Raw genomic sequence first — 27,953 nt, 5'->3', positions numbered from 1 at the left:
TCTAAGCCTTGTCACCTAAATAACCATCAACCTAAGAGGGGGGCTGAACAAAAACAGAGTGGGTATCTAAGAAATGACATTCTGCAACTTTCCATCTGGTTCTTCTCACCAGCAACCCATGCCTTTCCACACTGCAGGTTAGCCATATGAATGATCCATTGCTTTTTCATTCCCTTAGTATTGGGGATGGAACTCTGCCCCCTGTAGAGGAGGAGCAGAAAGGCCTGCTTGCTGAAAGGGTGTTTGTTGACCTCATCCTCACAAGTTAGTAAACAGCAAGCCCCCCCCACTGCCCCCCCAACCCCTTAGCCTGCCATCACCCATTCCACAGCCTCAGAGGGACAAACTGAAGCCTGCTTGAGAGCCTAGAGATTGGTGACACAGCCAACGGCAGCCAATCAGGAACTTCCACTTGGAGGACACGCTTGCTTAGGACCCATGGGATGAAGATGCTCTCCGAGAATTAATAACCGAGCTTGCTGCTGAGTTCTCACCTGCTCCCGGAACCTGTGCATCTTCTTACCCACTGTCTCCAAGGGGGTTGCCAGGCAGGATGGAGGACTGAGGGCGAGCACTCTACACTGAGCTCCATGTCCAGCCCTCATTTTTTCTCAGCTACATCCCTAGCAGTATTGTCTAACCCAGCATATCTACTTTAAACTCTTCAAATATCAGAAGGGTCTAATTCATATTCATCCTCCAACACTCTGTAGGTAAAGAAGCTCTATTCCCTAAACAGCTAAGGAGGAGGGAGGCTCTCCTGCCTCCTTCTGCTTCCTGAAGGCAAGCTGGCAAATTTCCAGGCAGGGGTTAGAACAATCACTTTGACACAACCTCAATCTTCCCCAGGGAACAAAGAAAGATATCCAAGTAAGCATGTGCCATTTGATGTCAGGGCTCTATTCTCAGGAACATATGTGGGATTTCTGTTGTGCAAATACCCTGCATTTATAGCAACAATGGTGACAGCTCACTGAAATGGAACCTTGAGGGACCAATATCATTCTGTTGCTCACTGTTACACTGCCCTTATCTCGTGCCACATAAAATAGCACTAAGAAGACTGACTGGCAACCTGCTCACCCCAGAATAAGACCAAAGAATAAGCAAAATAATGTTTAGAAATCAGACACCTGACTAAAATCCTCAAGGAGATTAACACTGACTACTGAAACGGGGGGAAAAATACTAAAACAAATAGAAACCTGTCCAGAAAAAAAAAGTCTGAGATGTTAGATACGAGACAGATAACCCTTGAAGTTATCAGTAAGTCTAGGAAGAACTCAAGTCCAGCGAGTCTTTTAGAAAGCTGGGTACAAGGCGAAGTCACAGAAAACAAAATGAGAATGGGCTTCGAGGTTCCATAGAAGTTAATCTCTAAGTAAGAAGAAAACCTTAGATTCAGAAAGCCGAGGAAGACATAAATAAAAACAATGGGTGAAAAATAGACAAAGAAACACACGTGCACATATGCACTTCAGGAGCAATGACCCTCATTTACTGTTGGCTTTGTAGTGAAAACACTTGTCTAAATGATATTACAGGCTTCAGCTATTGATTTAATAAAATACCACTATATAATTTCATTGGAGGGATGAATAAAAAGGAATTATGTAGAGAGTAAGAAAGTCAATAGATGAATAAAAACAATAAGTACATATCTAGGAATATCATGGCAAATGAAAGGAAATGGGCATATATGCCTCCAGGGAGGGGGAAAGACAAGTTTTGCTTTCCTGGCCTTATAACATATGGTGGTTTTTCAAAAGTATGAATGTGTGCCATGTTCACCAAAAATATACCTTTAATAGCCAAAATTAAACATTTACATTACTGCAGGATGTAATCACAACTTTAAATACACAGCTCAAATTGATATGCACCCTTAAACCAAAGGATCATAAAACACCTCAGACACAGACATTTACACAGTTTTAAACACGTTTTTTTTTTCCTCCATAGTTTAACTGCTTCAAAACTACGATGAGTCAAGCATCATCGCTGTGACCTTAAGTGATCTCCAAACATCTGACAGGTCTTCCAGTTTCTCTGATTTACCACAGGAACAAAGCCTTTGGTAGGGATAGGGGGGAGCTAATAATTTCATGGCTGATCAAAGCCTTAGTCTGTGCATCAAATGCTTTGATCTAATCAGCAATACCTATTGTTTCTTATACTAAACACTTGATAAACACCCAAAGCATAATCTTTTCTTCTCTCCTAATAAAGGATGTGTTTTTTTGCCTGCATACATGTCTATTCACCATGCACATGGCTAGTACCCACAGGTGCCAGCATAGAGTATTGGATCATGTGGAACTGGGGTCACAGATGGTTCTAACCTAGGTCCTTTAGAAAGCAGCCAGTGCTTCTAATCACTGAGCCACCTTGTCAGTCCTGACTCAAAGCATTTTTTAAAAAGATGCCCATAAAGTCATAGGCCGTACTCTACCTATAATGACCCTACATCTCCTCACAATTTTTCTGAAGTGGAGATTTTTTTCTAAAACACAAGCATACCTTGCTCCAATAACACCTTCCTGAGTGAAACAGGGTTAGGCTCAGAGATAATGAAGCCAGCACTGTAAGAAACACAGGTGCGCCTGGGTGGAAACATCATTTGTTGTCACTGTTGTAGCTTAGCTTTCAAAACAGGCAAATTGATTGGACAAAAAAAAAAATTCAACACAACACTTAGGTAGAATAATTGGCTTACCTCTGTTGGTTTATAGCAGTCTACCAGAGCTTCCTAGAATTAAATACACAGAAAATCAGGATTTAAAAAAAAAAAATCATCATCTTTAAAGTGAAATAAAAAGTCATTTCTTCTTAATTTAAATTATTTATCTTAAATTGCGTGTGTGTGTACTTATGTGTGCACATGCATAACATGTACACATGAATTCAGGATCCATAAAAGCCAAGGGAGGATGTTCGATGCCCCAGGAAACTGGAGTTACGGATGGTTGTGAGCCACCGATGATGCTGGAAACTGGACTCTAGCTCTCTGGGAGAGCAGGTGCTCTTAACTGCTGGGCCCTCTCACTTGCCTCTCATCTCTTCTTTACAGCTTTATTGTACAACGGCCTATCAAGAATTACTACTGACTACTTACAGTCACATTTTATTTTATTGAACACAGAAATAAATAAACCTCTGGGAATGTTATTCTAAGTAATTTTATTTAGAAGATCCAGTTGGTCTGTTAAGATATAAAACTGCCATTCATATGGAGCCATGTTTTATCCTTAGTATGGGTTGTGTGTATATACACACATGTACATGTATGTGTATGTATGTATATATATATACATGCATATACATATACACATATATAAACCACATAAACATACATGTACATACTATATAGAGTTTTTGAAAAACAAAAAGACTTGCTTTTGTGCTATCACAACTTTGAAAATGAAATAAAACCCCCACTAAATTACAAATGCCTCACTGATCAGAGCTTGCTTTAAAGGATGAAATTTTCCCTCTTTCTGCATGCGCATGCACACAAACACATATACACACACAGGTACACATTCACACCCTTCCCTTTGGATTACCTACCTGGCTCATATTAAACTGGACATACATAAAGCTAAGACCCTGCCCGTACAAGATGGTGGCAACCATCCTGGACACGGAGAGGGGGCTCTGGCTATGATTCAGCCATAGACAGTCTTATCATCTCACCCACGTGAGAACCAAACAGGAAGGAGACTTGGAGGACAACTAAAAAAAACCCTTTTCCAGTTCTCAACTGACTTTTTAAATGTTATTTATTTTCTATAGAACTAATGTCTGCTTTATCTTTTTGGGAAAAAAATTGTCATGGGGTCAGGTGTGGTGACACATGCCTTTAATCCCAGCACCCAGGAGACGGAGGCAGAAGTAGGCAGATCTCTGTGAGGTTGAGGCCAGCCTGGTCTACAAAGTGAGTTCCAGGATAGCCAAGGCTATACAAAGAAATCCTGTCTTGAAAGACAAAACACCAGAAAAACTACTGTCTCCCAGTGAAATCTATACACAAGGAGTAATCATTATAACGGAGGCTGCTTGTCACTCAGGGCACTCAGAATTATGAACACATTAATCACATTGATAAGGTAAAGTGGGCATTTTGATTGGCTCCAGTCATCATGTGCCAGTGGGGATAGCCAACAGGCACTAACAGTAATCACCAGTGTGTACCTTCAGAACAATGGCACGGCAGGTCACAGGTTAATTCGCTTTTGAAACTGCCCAGTGCAGATTGAGACATGCCCTCCTATGGGAAAATCTGGGTTGTATTGCTGTCTGCTAAGAAACATCAGGCACCTCGATCCCCACTATTCTGTCAGAATATAATCAGGTGGGTATCTACTAAACGATATTTTACTAAACACAATCACATTTTAATCAATCTAATTCTAGAAATTGCTTTTATAAGTGATTTAATCCACTGTCGTTGCAAGACCCACGGCTTAGATATTCCCAGGTCTGGCTCATTCTCTCTCCTTATCACTCACTTGCTTTCGTGTGGCATGTCTGCCTTCCCTAGAGACTGACCTTTCAAGATGGAACCAACTCTGCCTCCCAAATAATAAGGTTTGGGAGTACTGTCCCAGAGGGTCCCTGGGAAACTGTTGTCAGCAGCTGTTTTAGTATCAGGCTGACAGCGGATGACAGCGCCATTGCTTCCTGTTCTGCTAAGTGTCATTGTCTAAATCCTGGGGACTTGCCGGTGCTCCCACCAGATGGCATCACTTGGTGCCCAGACTTTGGAGACCCAAGTGGACTTGGACATCTGTGATCAGGACATCCTAGAGTCTGAAAGCTGTTGTGCCCAGACTTTGGAGACCCAAGTGGACTCGGACATCCGTGATCAGGACATCCTAGAGTCTGAAAGCTGTTTACCTGCAATTTCGAAGCTCTTTCCTCCTCGCTGTCAGCATCAAGAAGGTCATCAATGTCAATCTCTACGTCTGGCATTTCTTCTTCCTGGGGGAGCAAACGTGAATGAAGGCTTTAGTATAGGGAAAACCAACCCAATGGAGTGAAATACAGGACTCAACTATCCATCCAGAATCAGGGCGACGGTGGATGAGACGGGGAAGGGCATGGAGGATGAAGAAAAGGGGATAGAAACGAGGGAAGGAAGGGGAGAAAGGAGAAGCGGGATGAGAGGAAACAAAGGTGTGGGAGCATCGAATTCTGCTCCTGACAGGAATCACACCTATGGGTAGATCATGGTAGATTGTTTGAGTTCTGAAAAGGTAGGAATTACCGTTTCTGATCCACATATACTCTTCTCTTGGTGACCACACCAGTTTTTACTGTGGGCCACATCTCTCTTCACAGCTCCTGGTCTGTAGAAAACCTGATGCCACCACAGGGTTTTGGTCAGAAGCATCACCTAATCAGACACTGATCCCTGAAGACGTGTAATCTAAGGCCCGGGGGAGTTCTGAAAAGGATGCTCTTTCCACAAGAGAACCCCTCATTCCCTCTGAATGAGTACAGGCTGAGGAAGAGTGGAATCCTAGATGTTGCTGATCCTTCCTTGCTTCCATGAAAGAAATACAGTTTGGGACAATGGTCACAGGAGGGGGTGGGGGAGGGGAGCTGGGAGACAGGCATAGCAGGATATTCTCTTCTAAAAAACAGTAACAGGAGGACAAGAGGGGTGTGGAAAGGGGTGGGGCTGGGAGGGTGGGGAGTGAATGTGGTCATGCTATGGTGTATGAAATTCTCTAAGAAATAATAAAAATATTTTTAAAGCAGTTTCTAAATAAAACCTCTAAACTGCCAGGTCAAAATAAATTTGAGCAGGTGCCTGATACTGTTTCAGCCAGTTTGGGTTGAGCAATCAAAGACATCCTGTCCAGAAGAGGAGGCAAGGCAGGTGAAAGACCTCCCTGGCTTGGAAACTGAATACCCAGCACTCATTGGCCCTCTGTTCTGTCACCTGAGTCTGTCCTTTACATCCTCAAATGTAGAAATAAACCAGTGTGCGAGAGAAGGCTGCAATTCTGTGCTGCATCTTGCCCCATGCATCAGCACCTGCCTGACTCTGCTCAGTCCCAGCGAGAGCTGAAGGGTATCAGCAGGAGCTGGAAAGAAAGCTACATGTGAAGAAAACCAGGGTCACTGGGCCTTGGCTCTTCCATGTAAATTAACTACCTGGTCTTGAATGGCCTGTAAGGTGGACATTTCGAACATCTCCAACAATCTGATTTTGTTTGTATTTGAAGTCCTGACAGAAAGGAATGCTGGCAGGGGAGTTTTGTTGCTATTGGGTACCCCCGAAACAAATTAGCAGTCGGGGTGCAGACTGCCAGATTCTCTACAGTGAAAGGACCGATTAGATTCCAAATACCAGTAGTGAAACCCCACTGGTTTACAAAATAACTTGTGGAGAACAGAGGGCGCAGGGTGCTGTGGGAGCCATGGGCTGGCAAATCATCCATAGGTTGGTCATTTACTCTCCAGGCATCCTCAGGACAAGGGGCCCTAATGATGAACCCCAAAATGTGTGTCTCAGAAAGTGTGTTTCAGAATTCAGCTCCATCCATAATTCAGCACAACTTCTCAAACAGTGCCTCGGAAGGCAAGTACAGCTTCGCAGGTCTCAGCTGACTCCACTCAAAAATGGCCACTCCAAAATAGACCCCGAGTTTCAATGTAATCTACAGACAACACAGCCTTCCTCTCGTCATGACCCCACTCCTCCCGAGAACAGATCTCTGGCTTCAGTATTTGTCCTCTGTGGACACCAAGCATTCATTTATGCTGTGCCTTTGTGAAATCAAGGAACATGCTCAAGAGATTGGATCCGTGGGCAGCTTAGGGTCTTCTGTTCTAGAAGGAGTCAAAGGCACAGCCAATAAATGACTACCTCCTCAGAACAGTACAGAAGTGGGGTCCCCCCGCAAAAAAAAAAAAAAATCACAGTTAGAGATTTGATGCTAAGCCAAGCTTTATCAAACCATCCTAGACTTTTACTTATATGATGATATTTGTCCCAGTCAGTGGACACTTCAGCCAGATGTCCTCTCATTAGTAATGTACAGGGTTGTGGCTCTCTGTTAGCTACTGTTCTTGCCCTGCTTCCCCAATTAGAAAGGCCGACTAATATGATCACCATGGGTGGTACTTGAATTCCTCACAATGAGAGTAGGAGTTGGATTAGTGTCTCATTCACACCAACCACACATTTCAAATGCTCAGGCGCATTCATACAGCAAGTGGCCTCTGCCCTAGATTTAGGACATTTCAACATTACAAAAGGCCCTCATGGGCAGTGCAATGGACCAAAGTGAGGACACAAAGCCTCCATCTTAAAAAGCCTTAATCTGAGATGAGATTAAGACCACTCCCAGGTCACTCCTGAGACCCAAGGTGAAGTGGCTGGGAAACTCTGAGCTCCTGTTGTGAGAGGCAATTCGGATCCAGGGTTGACAGACAATCACAGCCACCTCAGCTAGCCACAGAGTCTCCACCTGACCAGCTGCATCAGAGGCCTGGGGCAAGTGCAACCTGTGCACAGCACAAAGTCTTTAGACGGTTGGCCATTTTGCATGCATGGGGGGGTCTCTTTAGCTCTGGACACCGGATGCTGATTCCGGAACGACAGACCCAATCATTTACAGGACAGTGAAGGCTCCCATAGTCTATGTGGCCTAACCAAAGTGGCTGCCTTTGGGGATTTGCCTCACATTGAAAATGTGTCCCCATACAGTGGCTCTGATATCAAGAAGTGAATCAGAGTGTCAAGAAGCGGTCTTCAGAATGCTGGAGGACATTGGCTCACAGCATCTTTAGGCAAGCAATCTCCAACTGGTACTGAGACTATGACCCCAGTGGGGTAGAAATGATTCTGAGAGATACTTGTGTTCTTCCTTCAGCTATCGGGATATTACTTTCTTTCCTTTTTCTTTTTCAAATATAAAATTAGTGCATTTGGCAGGTATTAAAGAGTGGAAGCTGCAAGAGGAAGATACCAAATGGATGGGTTCTCTTTTGTGGTTTTAGTGGTTTCTGGGGGTATATTCTACCATGCACAAAACCCACAAAGATGTTTCCTTTTTGAAAAAGTAGAGATCTCTAAAACACCCCACATGCTTTCTCAGTAGTTCAATGTTATCCTGGGCTAGATAGTGAATCAGAGGCTGTCCTTAGCTACATGAATCACACACGTGTACACACACACACACACACACACACACACACACACACACACACACGACCACAGATGACTTTATGTTAAAGGGATATTTTACATTCTATTCATAGGAATTGTTCTTGTCTCTCGAGACAGCAAGGCTTAGCCCACCCTTGTCACACACCCCATAGCTTATGTTCTTTTCTGAGGAACTCAACAGAAAGACAAGTGACAACAGCTACAGATGGGAGAGGGCCACCACACGTGTTGTCCCAACCCCCAAACATTCTGTCTCCTTTGATTCCTGCTCATAGGCTACAACTGACCAAGAGTTGCGCTATTTTTACAAACACCTAGGGACATGTTTGAATTGTTGACAGCTCACAGCCTCTGTTTAGCACTTTCAGCTTTATTACTGAATGACTTGTGACACATCTGAATGTCATAGCAGACCAAATCTCACGGCTATCCCAGCCTCACAACGACACCCATCCAACACCGCCTGCTAGACAGGAAGACTGGCATTCCTGGTGATGTTAGCGTATCCTAGAACAATGGTTCTCAACTTGTAGGTCATGACCTCTTTGGGAGTTGACTGATCTTTTCACAGGGGCCACATGTCACAGGGGTCACATGTCAGATATTCTACATATGAGATATTTACATTATGATTGAGAACAGCAGCAAAATTACAGTTATGAAGTAGCAACAAAAACATTTATGGTGTGTGTGTGTGTGTGTGTGTGTGTGTGTGTGTGTGTGTGTGATCACAACATGAGGAATGGAATTAAAGGGTCACAGCATTAGGAAAGTCAAGAACCACTGTTCTAGAAGAAGCCACAACTACATCAGGATCTCAGAGCTCCAGGTGGCCGGAGCAGGGGGTTCCCAGTGGAACTGGGGCCAGCAAGGAGAAAGTCGCCTGCAGAGAATCATGGGCCCCTGTGAGACATCTGGGCATGCGCCAGAAGCAGGAATTGCTGCTGAAGGGTCCGAGCAGAAGGATGACATGACACGGTTTACCTTTGAAAGGTTTCACCCCTGCGGCTTGCTGAAGAATGGGCTTTGGGGGAGGGAGACCAGTTACACAGTCCCAGAAATAACTGCTATAAGATGAGGCAGGCTCAGAGCAGAGGAGCCACGTGGTACGTATTCTGCTCTTCCGGCTAGGCTCGGATGTGGGTCATGGCTGACCCGAGCGTCACAGCCAGCTGAGGTGTTCCTGTGCGGCTCTGCAGTGGCTGAAGTGGGTGTAGGCAGGAGCCTTTCTGAAGGTGAACATTAATTGCATGCTGACCAAACAGAGCAGCTGGCTGAGGCTGCCCTGCAGATCAAGGCGGGGGAGAGGATGCCGGCTGAGGAGACACCTGCTCTCAGAAGTTAACGGGGCTCCGAAACAGGAAGTGACCAGGCTGAGAAGGGCTTCACTAGATTGTAACCCACTGGTCACGTCACTTTTTCCTTCCTTCCCACCAGGTAGGTACTTCTCCTCCCTCAGAGCTAAGCAAGTATCACTGCACCCCAGGAGCCCCATTATCCACCCCTAAAACTCTCCCTACCTATAACAGTTCCTCTCAGCAACATACCTGAAGAACTCTTTATGCTCTCCAAATATGGATAAATAGAAACTTTTAAAAGATGCAGAAGGTTGGGGGAGAGGGACTGCTCAGTTGTTAAAGTACTTGCCTTGCATGCACAAAGGCATGAGTTCAAGCTCTGGGACCCATGTTTAAAATGGAAAAAAAAAAAAAAAAAAAAAAAAAAAGAAGAAGCCAGGTGTACTGGTTGGTTGTGTGTCAACTTGACACAAGCTGGAGTTATCACAAAGGAAGGAGCCTCAGCTGAGGAAATGCCTCCATGAGATCCAGCTGTAAGGCATTTTCTCAACTAGTGATCAAGGAGGGAGGGAGCCCAGCCCACTGTAGGTGGTGCCATCCCTGGGCTGGTAGACCTGGGTTCTATAAGAAAGCAGGCTGAGCAAGTCAGGGGAAGCAAGCCAGTAAGTAACATCCCTCCATGGCCTCTGTATCAGCTCCTCCCTCCTGACCTGCTTGAGTTCCAGTCCTGACTTCCTCTGGTGATGAACAGCAATGTGGAAGTGTAAGCTGAATAAACCCTTTACTGATCAACTTGCTTCTTGGTCATGATGTTTTGTGCAGGGATAGAAACCCTGACTAAGACACCAGGTATGGTTCCACATGCTTATAGTCCTAGGAGAGCACAGAGAAGGACAGACATATGTGTGGGGTTTGCCTGCCAGTCTAACCTACTTGGAAAATTCCAAACCAACGAGGGACCCTGTCACCATAGTCACAAAATTCTAGTGCTGTAGTTCTCAACCCTCTTAATGCTGTGACCCTTTAACATGGTCTATGTTGTGGTGACTTCCAATCATAAGATTATTTTCATTGCTACTTTGCAGCTGCAATTTTGCCACGACTTTGAATAATAGTGTAAATATGAAAGATGTCTGTTAGGTGACCCCTGTGACAGAGTCATTCAACTCCTGGGGGTTGGGGGAGATGCTCTAGAAGGGAAACAGCTGAGGAGTGTTAGCTGAAGTTATCCTCTTTTCTACACACACACACACACACACACTTTCCTGCATCTGCTCCTGTTACCCTGCTGTTTAACAGTGAGACCGTGGGTCAGAGCCAGGTCATGGTGTGATGAACTGTCCGGAGCAGGGAGTATGGAGAGAGATGGGCCTCTGTAGTCTGTGGTTGCTGGGCCAAGGTATCTCTACCTCCCCATATTTCCTACCCTTGTCACAGGGCTACTGTCTGATTCTTGGGCTGGATGAAGAATGGCTTTGGCCAGGCCCAGGCACATCACACAAGCCCACATATTGCCAAGAGACCAGAGAGGACACTAAATGATGGTCATATAGAATCAATCAGTCTATTCATCTCTTGAACATAAATACACTCTCAATGTAAAAGCCACTCCCAGGAAAACTTAATTGCTGACATCTGAAGAAAAACACCACAAACGAAAGCCTTAACAGATCACCAATTTGTTCAAAACCACAAGGATTAAAAAGGGGAAAAGGAAACGATAAGACAAGCAAAAACCCCAAGGTATAGTTTCAGGCAAAGAGCCAATAAGCCGGTCAAAGCCAGTTCAGACTGAGATTTCCACTCAGTGTTGAGAGAAGCCAGGGCCATAGCTGACAGACAGCATCCTGGCTAAAACTTAAAGCAGACAAGCATCCAAATAACAGCCAGAGGCCAAGCCAAGGCCCAGAGAGACTGGAGCAAGGCACTGTGAGCACAGTCTGGAGAGAGCAGCTGGGCCAGGCCACGACTCCTCCACAGTGCCCAGCCTGCATGGCACTTGAACCCCTGGGGAGGGGCAGAGAGTACAACTCAGATTCCGTGCTGGCAGGCCTGTAGGACTGCTCCGCATGAACTTGTTGGAAAGTTTCTTTCTTCATTTCCCTCACAACACACAGGAGGGGACATGATCTCGCACTGAGTACCAGGGACACACCAGGGTCGGAAGGTACACCGTTGGGGCAAATTCTAGTCTTAGAGGGGCCAGTCATAAAACAAGCCAGATACACTGGAGCTTGTCTGTGACATGAGCAAGACCAAAGAGCAAGCTCCTTTGTAAATAATTCGAATAACCATTCTATGTCTCATGGATACATTCTATGTGGAGAAAGTGACTGTTCACAGGACTTCTTTGAGAATGTCCACTTCCTAAGCCACTGTGTAACTCTAACACCCAAGTGTCACAGAATCTGTGTGTTTACCGCCCATGACTACTATCAAAGAGAAAGGATCCCCAGTTGAGGAAATGCCTCCATGAGATCCAGCTGTAAGGCATTTTCTCAACTAGTGATCAAGGAGGGAGGGAGCCCAGCCCACTGTAGGTGGTGCCATCCCTGGGCTGGTAGACCTGGGTTCTATAAGAAAGCAAGTTAAGCAAGCCAAGGGAAGCAAGCCAGTAAGTGACATCCCTCCATGGCCTTTGTATCAGCTCCTGCTTCCTGACCTGCTTGAGTTCCAGCCCTGACTTCCTTTGGTGATGAACAGCAATATGGAAGTGTAAGCTGAATAAACCCTTTCCTCTCCAACTTGCTTCTTGGTCATGATGTTTTGTGCAGGAATAGAAACCCTAACTAAGACAGCTAAGCTGTTGCAGGATGCTTCGAGCTGGTTTCCACACACATATCCTCACCTCTCTCCAGTCCAGTCCCTTCTCCATAGCCAGACTGGAAACTTTAAGAAGACAAAACTGTAGCAGGCCACCCCAGAAAAACTGAAGACTACCCACTCAGAGTTCCCCCCACCATGAGTTCATAAAAATGGCAGATTCCCAGGAACCCCATCAACACCAACCAAAACAGTGTCTGGGGGCCACACAAGGAACAGCTATGGGTTCTACTGTGGGGGTTTTGAGTTCCTTTTAAATAAGAGCAGCCATTCGTTGCAGAGGATGACAAGAGAAAAGACGGAAGCCACCATGGGGCAGGGCTCCAACTTCCTGGATGCTTTTCGAGAAAACCATAGACTCTATTTGCTGACTGCACACCATGGCTTGGGCACTGCTTTAGCGACTGAGTTTCAGAGATCAGCAACATATAAGAGCCACATCTACAGGGCGGGGCAGCAGGCAAGATCAGTTTAAACAAGTAATGACCGAGAGACGCAGATGGCTGTGACGCAAGAGAGCCTGTCCCTTGGCATGCTGGCGACACTCAGCAGCGTGAGGGTTGCTATCAGGATGTGTCACTCTGTCCCTGATAGTCTTGGCTTCTCTAGAGACCCTCTGAGAGCAGATGGTTCTCCTATGGCCACCCTGCTGGCCCCTCTATTCAGAAAGAGTTAAGGAAACCATCTTCTATTGCATTTACAAGTACACATAAGGGTCTTCACCCCAGGATCAGCGACAAGTCGGAAAGAGGCTATTCTGGGGTGGGGGTGTACTGCTCAGCCATTCACACTTGCCTAAGCAGGATTCTGAGGAGAATTGCTGGTACCCACACAGTCAAAGCCCAAGCACGCAGAGCCAGGAGTCCATGTTCCACTGCTCCGCAGAGCAGGCAGGGGACAGGTGACACAGCAGATTGTCTCTACCCTGGAAGCAGGACCACCTTTTTCTCCAATCTATTCCAATACCATGGATGCCCACCCCAGGCATCCTGTGACAGTCTGGAAACCGGCTTTGCCACTCTGTGAAGCAGCCTGTCAGTGTTAAACCATCTGCTCCCTCCTCCCTGACCTCAGAGACCCTCAGGCCAGCACCGAACACCCAATCCAATCCAATTCGAACAACTGCCAGTCCATGCAAGACAAGTGACCTCAGAACCTAGATCTGGAGTCACCTCTCACAAGTAACCGTTGGCGATAAGAGTTCCATGGTTAGATGCCCCCAGATTAACTTTCTAGACAAAAACAGTAACTATAGTCAGATTGCTCACATATGTTGGGCCTGGGGCCCATGCAATCTGATTTCTGGGGAGCTGAACCTGTGGCTCATTTGTTACCCAACCTTTTCTCCCCATCCCCCACAAAGAATTGGACTGCGGAGGAAACTCAGTGGTAGAGCATTTGTTTGGCATCTGAGAGAGAGAGAGAGAGAGAGAGAGAGAGAGAGAGAAAGAGAGAGAGAGAGAGAGAGAGAGTAGAGGCATCCTCTACTTCATATCTAGGCAAGAACAGTCGACCATCCTTCCTCAGTCTTCCCTTGGGAATGAGTGTCCCTCAAGGTTACATAGAAAGAGGTGGCTACTCAAGCCAGCAAGGTGGCTCAGAGGCTAAAAGCCCCTCTGGGCAAGTCTGAGGACCCGAGTGGAGTGCTCTGAATGACCTGTCCCTTATAAGTTAGCATTTAAATTCTTGTCTCCAGTTGATGGAGCTGTTTGGGAGGTTTAGAAGCAGTGGCCTTGTTGGAGAAAATATGTCCCTGGGGGTGGGCTTTGAGATTTTTAAGAGCCAGCCATTCCCTAGTAGCTCTCTCTCTCCATTCCCTGTTTATAGACTGACGTGTGATCTCAGCTGCTCCAGCCACAGATTAATGATGATAGATTCTTATCCCTCTTATGAAACCATAAGCTCCAAATAAGCTTCTAAAACTTGCCTTGGTCACTGTTTTATCACAGCAACAGAAGAATAGCTAAAACCCCAAGTTGACCCCTGAACCCTGACGGAGAGGAAACCCTTGACAAAGTTGTCCTCTGACCTCCACATGCACGCTCGTGACCTGTGCGCTAACCTCAGCTCCCGATAACCATCAATAAAATCGCATTGTAAAGAGGCAGCCGTTGCACATTTAGGTCATGGAGGGTGGCGTGGAGAGGAGAAAACAAAAGAATCCGGGACCTTCCTGGCCCCAGGGTAAGTCTTCCTTTTGGCCCACGGGTGCTGTCACTCTGGCTGGCAAACATTCGTCTTCATAATATGTTGCTGCCGTTTATGCTCAGACCGGAAGCGAGCAGCTTCTGACCGTATTCTGCCTCACAGCCCCCGATTTTGCCGTTCTGACTCAGTAGCAAAGCAAACGCCACCACCAGCACCCCCAATCTGTCCCTTTCACCACTACAACACACTCTGATCATAGATTAGATATGGGCATCGGCAGAAGGAAGAAGTGCTAAACTTCGGCTTGAACACTCAAACTGATTAAACTACGAGTTTAGTTTACAGAGAAAGGCAGGGTGACAGACTGAGAGGCAGGATCCTAATGCTAATCTTTGCTTTTATTCCCAGAAAGAGGTACAGAATTTTAATTCCATGACACTTTATTTCCCACCGCACAGGGTACATTTTGAGTTGAACAGGGACAGACTCAAAACTTGTGGGTTAAGGGGAGCGGGGCTTGAAGCAAAAAATAAAGTCTGCTAATCTGAAGCCTTGCCGGAAAAGGAGGAGGAAACAGAAACACCTCACACCTAGTGGGTGTAATCACCTGCTGCCAAGGGATAACTGTGCAATTTGATCTGTGTCCCTGTGGCTCTAGGGAGAAGCTCAGATGTCATAAAGGCAGGTATGGCTCACAATTTATGGCTGCTCAGCTGCCCTCGATGGCCATAAATCCTTGCTTGCCCCTAGGCCATTCCAGGTGGCCCAGCTAATAGTTGAGTAGACATAATAGGAGGAGATTGCAATGGTTCACTTAAGGTCAAGGCTCTTAGGTAGAAACAAGGGAGGGGTTAAAGAAGTGTGTGTGTTTCCCAGGAAGGAAGCAAGCTGGTTCTCCATTCAAAGCAACAGGCTCTTCAGCTCAGACAAGGGCCAGACTCAAGAGTCTTGGGTCTTTGGCCTTTGATTTCCTGTGCACATAAGAGATGGGGTGGAGTCTATTCAAGCCGATGTTCATCTGACACTGCGTCTGCACAGGAATGTCCTGCCCTCTGCACCCCTGTGGTCATGCATGTGTTAAATTCACCACCAGTGGACCCAGGGTTCCTGTTTGGGGAAGAAGAAAGTCTAGAGATAGATGATGGAGAGGAGACAGATATATAATAATATGGCATGCATACTGTCGTTGAACAGAATGTTTAAAGAATGGTTAAATTGGTGAATTTTCCGTATGTTCTCTATCACAATAAAACCAAAGCAGAACATCGCTAGACGAGCATCCATCGTCTTTGCCTGAGAACTGAGCTTCTGAGGACAGGGCTGGGCTCAGCACCCCAAACACAGTGCGGTATCCACGCTTGGGCCCAGGCTGTGAAACTTTTACCAAAGGATAAATGTTGATTAAAAAACAATAAACTGAAGGTGTTCCCAATAAGATGCTTGGGCCTGAAACCACCAGTAAAGTGCCTAACCATGTTCAAGTTAACAAGAGTAACCCATAACATCACAATAACACTTAACTTCCTTTTAAAATTGACCCAAATTTGCAGAGAAGGCCATGAGAGCCGTCATTTTTAAAGACTATACAAACTGCTAAGTCAAAAGCTGCAAAGGGAAGGGGGACTCATATTTTTCTTTTGCAGCTCTTGCCTTTTTCAGTTCGTCCTAGATGGAGTGAATGCCTGTTGAATCAAGTGTTTTATTTATGAGTGGGTTTAGCTGAACCTTTAAACACAGTGCCAGTCACTACAGAGTAGGCTGGACAAGCAGACTTCCTCTAGAGTCAATGAGATATTGAAAAATAGCAAACATCTCTGAGGCAGCATGGGCACAGAGCGTGGATCCTAAACTCTGTAACAAATCACTAGAACCTCTTACCTTTAATTTCAGTCAGGGAAGGCATTTCATTGGGTTAACAAAAGACAGACTTGCTTATGTTTAGCGGGACAGCAGTAGGAGGCCAAGGTGATTAAATCAGGTGCAAAATCTTTTAAATGCAATACTCAGATCATTCTGAAGACACATTTTAAGAACACCTTGGGACAGTAAACTATTACTTGATAAATGAATGTAAAATATATTTTATGACTGACATACAAATGATGGCAGAACATAATTCGCTTTTCTAATGAAATTACAGACACCCCTTCAAACTCTGTGTACATGTGTCCCACACAGTAAATTAGAGCCCTATACAAAGAGAATTCTTGCCTCACACTGAGCAACCCTAAGAAGGCTTTTGTCACTGAGAGATCGTTTCTTGGGCTAAGGGAAAGGTGAAAAAAGTAGAAGAAGATTTGGAGAGAAGGAGATAATAAAATATCTCTGTGAAGGTGAAGAAAAGCATATTCACAGCAGGCATTTGATAAATATCTGCTTAGAAAGCCCAAGAGCCAGAGGAAGGAGTTTGAGTGAGCTCCAGAGTCAAATCAGATCAACATCAGAGGAAAGGGGAGGAGCTGTAATCAGAGAGAGCTGTCTGTGATCAGAACATTCCAGATGTGTGACCCAGCAAAGGTTGAAGGACTCCCGCATCCTTCCCTGTGTCTTGTGGTCCTCCCCACTCAGCATCCAAGGAGGTGGGTGAAGCAAGCTTCTTATCACACCTTCTCTCCTTGCTTCACATCTGAGCATGTTTCTTCTTCTTCCTAGCCTCTTACTCATTTTTAGACATTCTTTTGAACATGGAGACAGTTGGTCCTTCACAGTAACCGGAGTAAAGCAACGGGATGCTAATTAAATAAAACCTGGATGATTTTGAAAGCATCTCCCACCCCACCCCCAATCCTTGTGATTCTCTCAACTTTTAGTACCTAGAATGCCTGGTCTTGGTAACTTCTAGCTTTCTTTCTCTTTGTGAATCAAAGCTCAGCCTATTTCTGCCTGCCAGGAACTGTCTAGAGAATTACACTTGCTTTACAGTTCAACTTGGATTTAAATTTTTTTTAAAGTGTAAAAAAAAAAGAACAGATCATCAGAATAGTAGAGGATCAGTCCCCCTACAAACACACACACACACACACACACACACAAAGGCCAAGCATGCAACTATATGCAAGTGACTGCTAACCTCAAGTGCAGTGGGAATAACCTACATATAGTCTATGGGGGGAACCCACAGAGAATGGCCAGGATTCAAGTCAAGTGAGCAAAGTACACCAACCAAAATCTGTGTCCACTCACACCTCAGTCATGGAATTTCTGAGCTTTATGAGGCCCTTGAGGAGAACATAGAGAAAAGACACCACAGGAAACAGAAACAAACAAACCCAAAGCATTCATTCCCCATGCTCCCTGAGAGTTCAGTCACTGTGCACTTGGTCACTTGTGTTCCTCCACACATTCTGCCCTTCCTTCTACACCTCAATTCCCAGCTCAGAGCCTACTCTGCAGCCAAGATCCTTTTCCTTCTTTCATACTGAAAAGGATGGTATCTCTTTTTCAGAGACAGACAGACAGACAGACAGACAGACAGTTGATCTGAATCCTCAACTTGATGGAATCTAGATATTCCTGGCACACATACCTCTGGGTGTGTCTGTGACGGCATTTCCAGAAAGGTTTAACTGAGGTAGAAGGAGCCATCATGAATGGGGACTCAGATTGAATTCAAGGGAGTGGAACACCTGATTCATCTCTCTCTGCTTCCAGACTATAGACATAGTGTGACCAGCGGGCACATACCTGATACCCTGTCTTCTAAGCCATGATGGCTGTCCTATCTTTGTGGCTGTGGTGGGTGCTGTCTCCTCCAGTCATGAACTTAAAAACCTTCCTTTCTTAGGTCGTTTGCTCAGGCACTCTGCCACAGGAAATGAGAAAAGTAACCAAGGGTAAAAGGGAATATAGACAGAATCTTGGTCCCTTTGGCATTTTCTGAGATGCAAATGTTCTGTGAAGTAAAGAGCAACTAGGAAGAAGGGGTTACAAGCACCTCACCATAGTGATAAGTCACAGCCACGGGATGTGGATCTGTGTGAGCAAAGTCCTAAAGGTCATTAGGGAGGGAGCTCTGGAAGGAGAACCTTTGCAGGCTACAAAATAACCCAAGCAAAACAAGTTGGCCATAGAGGACCAGGACAGAGGGGTTTCAGAAAGAACACAAAACAGAGGGCACAGTCAAGGATGGCCCTGGGACTGTCCTAAATGTCAAAATTGGGATGGCTCAGCAAGGCTTCCAGGATCTGAGCTTCAATGCACCCTGACTCCCACTTGCAGGTAAAACAACAAAAACAAACAAATGAAAAAACAGCAAAACAACAGATAAACAAGCACCAAAAACAATGGTTTGGGTCCAGCCATGGCCACTGTCCACCTTCCACCTGATTCCCGTCCCATTGCCAGCTGCCTGGCCAGGGCAAGTCATGTCTCCTCCCCGTGTCTTCCTCCTGTGTGACCATAGCACCCACTGCTCAACTAGCGTTGGTTGGTGTGAGTGGCAGGAAAAATTGTGAGAGTCACCGACTCCATGCTTGGCACAGAGGTCTGGGGGGAAGAGAAGCTTTCTATGACTATATTGAAATGAGACGACCGTCTCTCTACTTGTGAGAAGACTGAAGACACCAGCAAGTGGCCAAAAGCAAGTAAACACCCAGCCTGTAAAGCACAGGTCTACGATTCAGGAATTCGTCTTTTATTACTAATCAATGAACACAACAGTCACCAACTCTTGCTGACCCTGCAAGTGCAAATCTGTCCCCATTGGGCAGGCTTTTGGACAGAGGCCAGAAAACTGGAACATGGCCTAGTAAAAAAACAAAAACATCACCCAGAATGCTGAGGAATTGGAATCTGAGTGGTTCCTTTCTTGCTTGTCACTGGTCACTTGAGACCAAGGGACACCGTCGTTGGGAAGCCTACTGTCTCAAGTAGGTAACCTTACTGTCTGTTCTCACTTTATAGGTTTTAGCAGGCTCATTGAACAGAGAGTGGATGGTGCCATTGCAACCAAAATCTGATCTGCTTGGCTCTATATTCTGTGCTTTATCCTGTTTAATTGATTGTTGCTGTTTAGTTAGCATTAGTTAACTTAAGTTTTACAGATGGACTTATTCTATACAAGGCATTCTGTATTGGTCTGAGAAAAGCTCCCAAAGATTCCAAGTGTGGATACTTTTAGAAGCTAAGCTCAGAAAAGACCGCTGGCAGGAAAACTGCGACAGTCAGGGTGAAGTGGTGAGTTTAGCAGTCACAAGAGTCCCTCCTGCCTAAAAGACACCTGGATGACAAACTGTACTAAAGACTAAATGCTTCCCCAGCCACCTGCGAGGACAGGAGAATGTCTCCCGTACTCACTGGGAAGTCCTCCTCACATCCAATCGAGAGACCAGAGTCTCCCTCATATCTAGGAAGAGTGGACAATAAAAAATGAAATCACATATGAGTCAGGTCACTAATGATGCTGGGATCGAGCCAGGTGTAGTGGCAGTCACCTATAGTTCCAGCATTCCCGAGGCTGAGAAGGAGTTTGCTGTGAAGCTGAGGCCAGCCTGGGCAACCTAGTGAGGCATGCTTGACCTGTGGAGTGAGACCTTGTGTCCCAAAAAAGAGAGAGGAAATAAAAAGTGACAACACCAAAAACCTACATCTGTATTCATGCTGGTGTCTGTGTGTGTAAGTGTGTGTATGAGAGAGAGAGAGAGAGAGAGAGAGAGAGAGAGAGAGAGAGAGAGAGACAGACAGACAGACAGACAGACAGACAGACAGACGGACAGACACTGGCTTTTGTTCTGAAGGAAAAGAATAGATATACAGATCCTTAAGAATTGACTTCAGTAACTCAGAAGAAAACAGATCTTATAAGAAGGGAGACTCAACCATCAATTAGAATGCCCCATAAGAAAGGAATGTCTCTTCATTCAGCACTCTTGCAGACTAATCAGCATCTCTTTCTCATTTCTGAAGCAGACCCGCACTGGAGCACAGGACCATCCAGTCCCTGCATCTCTTCTCTTCCCATCACTGCAGCCAGGGTCAGGCCAGCCCTTGTGGCTTCCCCACTCCTAACCTTCAGAACTGCCCCCCTCCAGCTTGTCTCCTAAAGGCAACAGGCTCTCTTGAAAATTCTTATCTTCACAACCACTTAGGAACAAAATCGATGGTTTCAGAGTGTGTACTGTAAATATTTGTCCAATCATCTAATTAAGCTATTTGCAAAAGATTCACACAAATGGAGTCTTCACCAGAAAACCAGAAGTAGATTAATTTGCTCTAAATTAGAAAGCCTGATGCTTTTAGCACAAAATTCAGTAACGACAAAACAACCAATCTTGATAATTAACAGATCTCCACCAAGAGTGCAAAGCCATGTTAGAATATAGTATTCTGATCTGCTTTTTAAAATTGTTGAGCTTTTATGCAAATGAAAAATCCTAGAAATAAGTAACATTAAAGCCAATATGTTTATTTGGTGTAAAATACAAATGTGGGCCTAACGCAAAAAAATATAGAAAGCATTATCTGTGGAAATATAAGTTATAACAATAATTAAAGCAAGTATAAAATAAAAATAGTAAGTCTGACCTAAAATAGAAATTCAAGCAGTACCAACCACTACTGACCCTCCAAATGGCTTCCCCTTAAACTTAACATTTAGACCCCTTTCTTGGCCTGTGGGGTTCTCAGGGTGGAACACGACCAGCTACAACAACTTCACCTCCTGCAACGGAACTCATGAGTTCAAAAATTAAAAAGAATATAATCAACTGAGCAGGTCAGTGCTGAAGTACACAGACCTGCCTAGACGGTGGCATCATATCTTAGGAGTGGATAGAAGCATCGTATCTAGGGGCTTTGAGATTGTTCTGGTGTCCTTTCTGTCTTTGTGCTAAAACAACAGCAACGAGAACAACAAACCACCCTGACCAAAAGAAGTTTAGATGAGAAAAGAGTTTATTTGGCTTAGGCTTCTAGATCACAGATTATCATTGAGTCAGAGCAAGAACTCAGGCAGGAACTCAGGCAGAAAGCAGAGGATGCTGCTTACCAACTCTCACTCTTAGACTTGCACTCAGATAGCTTTCTTATACAGCCGAGAGCTATGTGCCTAGGGATGGTTCTGCCCACAGTGGGCTTGGCCTCCCACATCAGTTAACAATCAAGACAAATCCCTCACAGACATGGCCACAGATCAATCCAATTTAGGCAATTTCTTAATCAGATGACAGCAGTTTGTGTCAAGTTGACAAAGCTAACCAGAATAGGGACCTACTCACACACACACACACACACACACACACACACACACACACACACACACACACACACACACACAAACCCATAACTGATTAATCTTCAAAATCCAAAAGGGTCACTTGCTCTGTTATAAAAGGAACATTGAGAGATATGTGAACCACCCCAGATAAACACAGTACATCAACTACTCTCAGCTATTGCACATATATTATATATATAATATATATATATCATTATATACAGCATGTGAACATATATAATATTATATATATATATATATATATATATATATATATATATATATATATATATATGATACAGTGAGTTGGGCTGGGAATATGACTAAGTTGTTAAGTATTTTTTGTTCAAAGGTAAGGACCAGGGGACCAAGGTTTAGATCACCAGAAATCACATAAATGCCAAGGTAATTCTGACTTTCAATGTCAGAAATGGGGACCTCCTTCCCCACCCCCAACCCAGCAAGCTGGTCAATGATACTTGCCATACTGGTTACCTCTAGGTTGGACTGAAAGACTCTGACTTCACTAATGAGATGGGTAAGCCACTGGAGACAATAAACTAACATCAGCCTTGGGTGTCCATACATACAGACACACCATTCAATGTACAGACAAGCACATGCACACGCATGCATACCACATACACACATTAAAAATGGAAAACATACATGTTATTACATGCTACATCTATCATCGGAACATCCACATTTCATTTACTTGTTTTAAGAAATGTCCCCCTTTGGTGCCTGAGCAGTAGATGCGTGGTGAATCTATGAAGTAAAAGGTTTAGAAGAATCTTTATGAAAACTGAAGACACTGAGTGCCTAAAGGGAAATACACCATTTATTCTACCCATTTTCTGTAGAGACAGAGAAACAAAGTTGAATTCATGAACCATTTTCATCAACTCACCTCCCTTTTGAAATCTCAGTGCCACTGTCCTACAGCTAATACCAGTGACGTCTATGCCTAACCTCAGCCAGAGTTACTTGCTAATAGTCTAAGATGACTCATTTGGAAAAAATAAAAACAGTCACGCTTTCACTAGTGTGGAAAGTCTACTTACCAAAGCACTTATGAAAGATATAATATGAGAATGACTGAATACTTATTTATATTCATTAATTTCTACTTATGTACTTTTGTGGCATCATATATGATCCTCTGAACCTATATTATAATATATATATATATATATATATATATATATATATATATATATCACCATACATATTATATTACATATTATGTTATACAGCATATAGTAGATAGTATATATGATATTATATAACATGTAATATGTAATATAGAATACACTATAAAATATATAGTAATAACATTATTTAAGTCCAAGAGCAACCCTTTAAAATGTGTCTATGCCCTTATTCTCCCCACTTTACAACCCCTGTAGGTGCATCGGGGCCCCTCGTGAATAAGATTAGCGCTATCATAAAGAAATCCATGAGAGGCTGAACCTACTCACCATGTGAAGACAAAGGGAGAAGGTGACTCTCTGTAAACCAACAAGCAGCTTCATGAGATAACAAATCGCCAACGCCTTGGCCTTGCACTTTTCCAGTATCCAACTATAAAGAGCAAGTAGCTACCATTTAAGCTGCATCTTCTATAGCATTCTCTTCTTAGCAACATGGGCAAAGAAAGACAGCGAGCCTGAGTAATTTACCTCAAGGCACACAACTCAGAAAGGGGAGCCAGATAAAGTCCAGCAGGGCCGGGAGTCATAGATTCTGTGTATCCAAATACTACACTCACAAAAAACTACTGTGTCTCATCACTGCTGGGAGGTAACATATCATTTGGTAAAGAGGCCTGAATTTAGTCAAATGGTAAGATTGAGTTTTGAATTTATTTAATATCTTTTACACCCAAGCTAGTTAGCTATGTTGCCAATTCAGCGCTCCAGCATTTGGGGAAAGAGAAAGAAAAAAAAAAAAACCTAATTCCTATTCCGCCCCTGCATCCTATTTCCCACTTCCACTGCTAGGGAAGAGGAGGAGGCCAACAGGCCTGCTGCAAACCGTTTACGGAAGAGAGCATTTCTATTTCAAGACAAATTAGAGCAGCAATGAGAAAGAAAATCCGCCGTCGCTCTAAATCCTAAATAAATCAAGGCACAGCTAATGAAATGTCTCGACAACCAGACATAGAAAGTGAGCTGCGTTTGTTAGAAGGATGGCTCACACAGATTCAGAGCTAAGCCAGAGGCTTAGCCCTCCAACACGGTACAACCGTGCAGGGGTAGGTTTGGAAACAAGGACAGTCAGGCACAGAAAACGAATAAAAACATGTCTAATGAGCATTTCTACACTGGAGAGTGGCATGGTCTAGGCCAAGACTATGTTTCTAAATGACATATCAAATTATTTCAAATGACTTGCGTTGGGGGCACCACAATGGTGCAGGTAGCGTGTAGAACTCTCTGAGTTGACCTCCAGAGACACAGCTAAGTAGTTAACCAGCCAATTAACTGAGGATCCTCTAATGACAACCTAAATCCAAGAACAGAAAGAGAAAATAGCCATTAGGATACCCCAGCCCCCCAAAACGGGCTATAACTGATATCCTCCAGGGGGCGCCATACCGGGCAGTCTCTATCAATTGCCTACCTTACAGGATCTCACCTGACATAGCACTTGCTGTTTACTGGGTTTAAAGGGCCAGACACCCTACTTGTCTAGAGAGCACTACAGAATTTCACATCAAGAAAAAGAGGATTTTTGTTGTCTACTACTAAATGCAGGTGTAGACATGCTCATACAGGTCAGGGTTGTCACTCAGCTCTGAGAACTGCACTCACACAAAGAACTTAGCAGCCAGACTGGCTTCCGGTTCCTCCAGCCTGGGCCTCTCACACCTTGCTCACCACACCCTGACCACACCACTGGATTATAGTCCCAAACCATCATGTACTCCTTTGTCCTCCGGGTGTGGCTTTTAATCTCACATTAGAAATTCTCACGGTATAAATACTTTGGGGTGAGGTGTCTGTACCCCTCACTGGTCTGACCCTGGCACATCTTCAATTAGAATATCTACATTCAAGAAGAAGGACAGAGGGGAAACTGAGGCACCAACCACACACACTATACACAGGCACAGACACTTATTTTACAGATAAGAAAATCAAAGTCTTACTCTTGAGTAATTTCCCAAGGTGACAGTCACTATGTGGAAGAGCTGTGTCTTCAGTCCTTGTCTTTCACATTACTCTATGGGGTAGATATTATTTTTCAGTTTTGCCCCAGCTATACCGGTTTTTCCAAGTTGTTTCATACCACATATTCAACAAGCTCAGCATGCATTTGATTGCTTTTCCTAAAGCCCTCGAGGACAGTGGCACAGATTAATTAAGATTTGATACTAGGATTTAGTATCAACCGGTGGTGGGCTGTGATCTTTTTGGGGTCACCCACCAGGTCTCCTGCATAGCAGACATTTACATTACAATTCATAACAGTAGCAAAACTGCAGTCATAAAGCAGCAAAGAAATAATTTTATGACGGGGAGGGGTCACCACAACATGAGGGTCTGTATTCAAGCGTCACGGCATTGAGAAGGTTGAGAACCAATGACTTCAATTCTATGAAAGAACAACTTCAAACAGTTTTCATCTTAAAAGGCACACACAGAACCACTACCCCTGGTCTGGAAATCCCATGACTGCCCTGCCCTCTCCGTGTGTGGGTCACATGACCATGGCCTAACCCATGAAGATGAAGACTTCTTATGAACAGGCTGCTTCTTTACTCCCTGGTCTTTCCCCAGACCTCCCCATCCCGTTCTAATGTGAAGTCAGGGAAACACCACAGACCTCACCTCTTTGCTAGGGGAAGTGGGTCAGGAGATATTTTAGGAAGCCGAGCAGAGCTTTGAAAAGAGCAGCTGCCGGCTTCCCTAGAGAGCCTGCTTTGCCCACAGCATCCCCCGCCCCCCCTTCCTCTCAGTAGGTTCCCCAACAGCTCCTTGTACTTTTTCTGTCCTCACCTGCAGATGAAGAACATTGTCATGAGACTTGAAAATCTTGCCAGAGAGTATACCTAGATGCTAGATGACCCCCCACCCCCCAGCCCACTGTCTCTGCTTCGCCCTTGCCATTGCTATGTGGTTCCAAGATAGCCAATAGCCTAATGACCTCGTCTTTCTGTGACATGATTTTGTACCTCACAACTGTTTCTGGAAGTCCAGAGTGATCTTTAATGGTTTCTTGAAAATGAAAGAGTAAATAAAGCTGCCAGGGTCTGTGACAATGCCTAGGTTAGAGGCCACAGTCAGGTCCTTGTCTGAGCTAACCCTGGTAAGTCAGTCATATTGGGTTAGCTCAGGTTGGAGAAGAGAACTTCAGTACTGGGTCCCCGCCAGGCAACAGTTGCTGGCAATTCTGCTCGGCTCTGCCCAACAGCTACCTAGCAACAGCTTGCATAGTCGCCTGGAGCCAACCCGGCATATAAGACCTGCCTCTCTCTCCCCCAACCCCTCCCCCTCTATCTTCCCCTGATCTCTTATTGTCTCTCACTCTTTTCCTCACGTTTTGGCTGGCTTCTTCCTCTCTTCTCTCTTTCTCCCTTTCTGTCCTTCATTGTCTCTACTTCTCTCTGTCTCTGCCCCTTTCCTTCCCCCAATAAACTTCCTTTTTATAACTAGGCCTATTGTGTGGCCCGGGGCGTGGGGGGGTTCACCTTGGCATGGGCCCACCATGATGCTTCCTCCCACTGAATTATTCTGCTGTTTTATAAAAGACAACAGCAGTTATCAGTGCCCACCTCCAGTGACAGCTTTGCTCCCAGACTCATTCTATGATCTCAAAGCTCATCTTACTCCTCAGACAGCCACAGGAAGTGGGTTTTGCTGCCTGCGGTTGGGGTTTCCTCCAACCTCCTGTGTGATTAGACCAGATGCCACCCTGACCTCTTGTAGTAGCTTCCAGGCCGACCCAAGAAAGGAGAGAAGAAAGAAGACAATGAAGCTCGCAGAGGACACGGGTAGCAAGCAACCATTAGACAGAAAGACTCTCGACACCGGTGGAAACACGCCAGCTTTTTAAAGAGACTGACCATGTCCCAGGGCCACCTGGGAAAGACACGGTCATGAGCAAGTGGTACTAGCTGCTGGGTGGCACCGCAGCCTTTACATCAGCAATGGAGTGAAATATTTATGAATGAGGCAAGAAAGATGAAAGAAGGGGGTAAAAAGATAAAGACAAGGAAAAAAAAAGTATCATCCTTGTCTTAAGATGGGGTTTCCCTAATAAATCTGTCCCCAACCTTGTGGTTGGTACGTTGGGCTCCAGCGGTCTAGCTGTAGGTCTGGCTGGCCAGGTTAAAATAGACCCCCACCTACTCTCTGTCTCCCCTTGCCATGTCCTGAATTGAACTCAGAGCACCAGGCCAACCTGATCTCTGAGAAAAATACAGGAACATAAAATGAGAAGGAAACGGTCGTAAAGAGAGAGGGAGAGATTGCCGCAATTCAGCACGGCTCCTAGATATGCACTCCATAGCCTCTACTCAAAAGAGATGGAAAGGGATGAGAAGAAGGGGGGTTGGCATGGTTACAGTGATAACGCTGGACCCTTCCAGAAGCTAGAAGATTCTAGCTAGAGATTCCACACATGGCCCTTTCCCTTGTCTGTTCCCTCAGCTGTCAACACAGTGCAGCCTCCAGGCACACTGACAAGAATTCCTGCTTATCTACCAAGATAGTTCCCTTCCCAATATAAACCTGGCCTTAAGCTGCCATGAAGTGAGACTATGTAAGGACCACAGAACTGTCTCTATTTTGCCTATCTTTTCTCCCAAATGCTTTCACATCCACAGCAACCACCAAGGACATGGTATGTCTCCGCTCTTATTAGTCAGATTGAGAGAACGCCTTTCAGATGGGTGGGCAGTGTATGGAAGTTCTGCCTCGTCTCTGCTGCATATGTCTCTGTCTTGCTTGGGTGGCAGTTTAGTGTCACACAAGAATTCTGTAGCACAGGATCTCAGCAGGGAGGCTCTGAGAGCCAGGGGTCAAGGTTGGAGGCTAGGACATATGAGCCTTAAGATTTATAGTAAAGGAGGGTAGCAAAGAGGATGTAAAGTCAGGGACAAAGGAAGTCAGAAAAGAGAGAGACTGGTAAGCCCGCACACAGGAAGGTCAGATGGTATGGCCAACAGATTACTCAAAAGGGATTGGCTAGTACTGGCGCTCTCTCACCCCGCCTCCCTGAGGGGGATGAAGTTCACTGCTTGGCCTCAGCATCCTCACAAAATCAACAGAATTTA

At 44.9% G+C, this 27,953-nt stretch overlaps 1 protein-coding gene across 2 annotated transcripts in view; it reads right to left on the bottom strand.

Moving 5' to 3' along the window:
* PPP1R14C (protein phosphatase 1 regulatory inhibitor subunit 14C) overlaps positions 1-27,953 on the bottom strand; it is an 84,672-nt gene that overhangs the window by 28,537 nt on the left and 28,182 nt on the right. Inside the window, exons 2-3 of one of the 2 annotated variants that reach the window (XM_080941766.1) lie at positions 4,900-4,983; positions 2,717-2,749 (exon numbers count right to left, since the gene is read on the bottom strand). In XM_080941766.1, coding sequence (XP_080797892.1) covers positions 2,717-2,749; positions 4,900-4,983 — 117 coding nt within the window. The remainder of the gene's footprint in view (positions 1-2,716; positions 2,750-4,899; positions 4,984-27,953) is intronic. The other variant, XM_080941767.1, reaches the window with a different exon arrangement.

Source organism: Micromys minutus, assembly GCF_963924665.1.
Source record: "Micromys minutus genome assembly, chromosome: 30".
Taxonomy (NCBI): Eukaryota; Metazoa; Chordata; class Mammalia; order Rodentia; family Muridae; genus Micromys; species Micromys minutus.
This window is presented reverse-complemented; position numbering and strand designations above follow the sequence as displayed.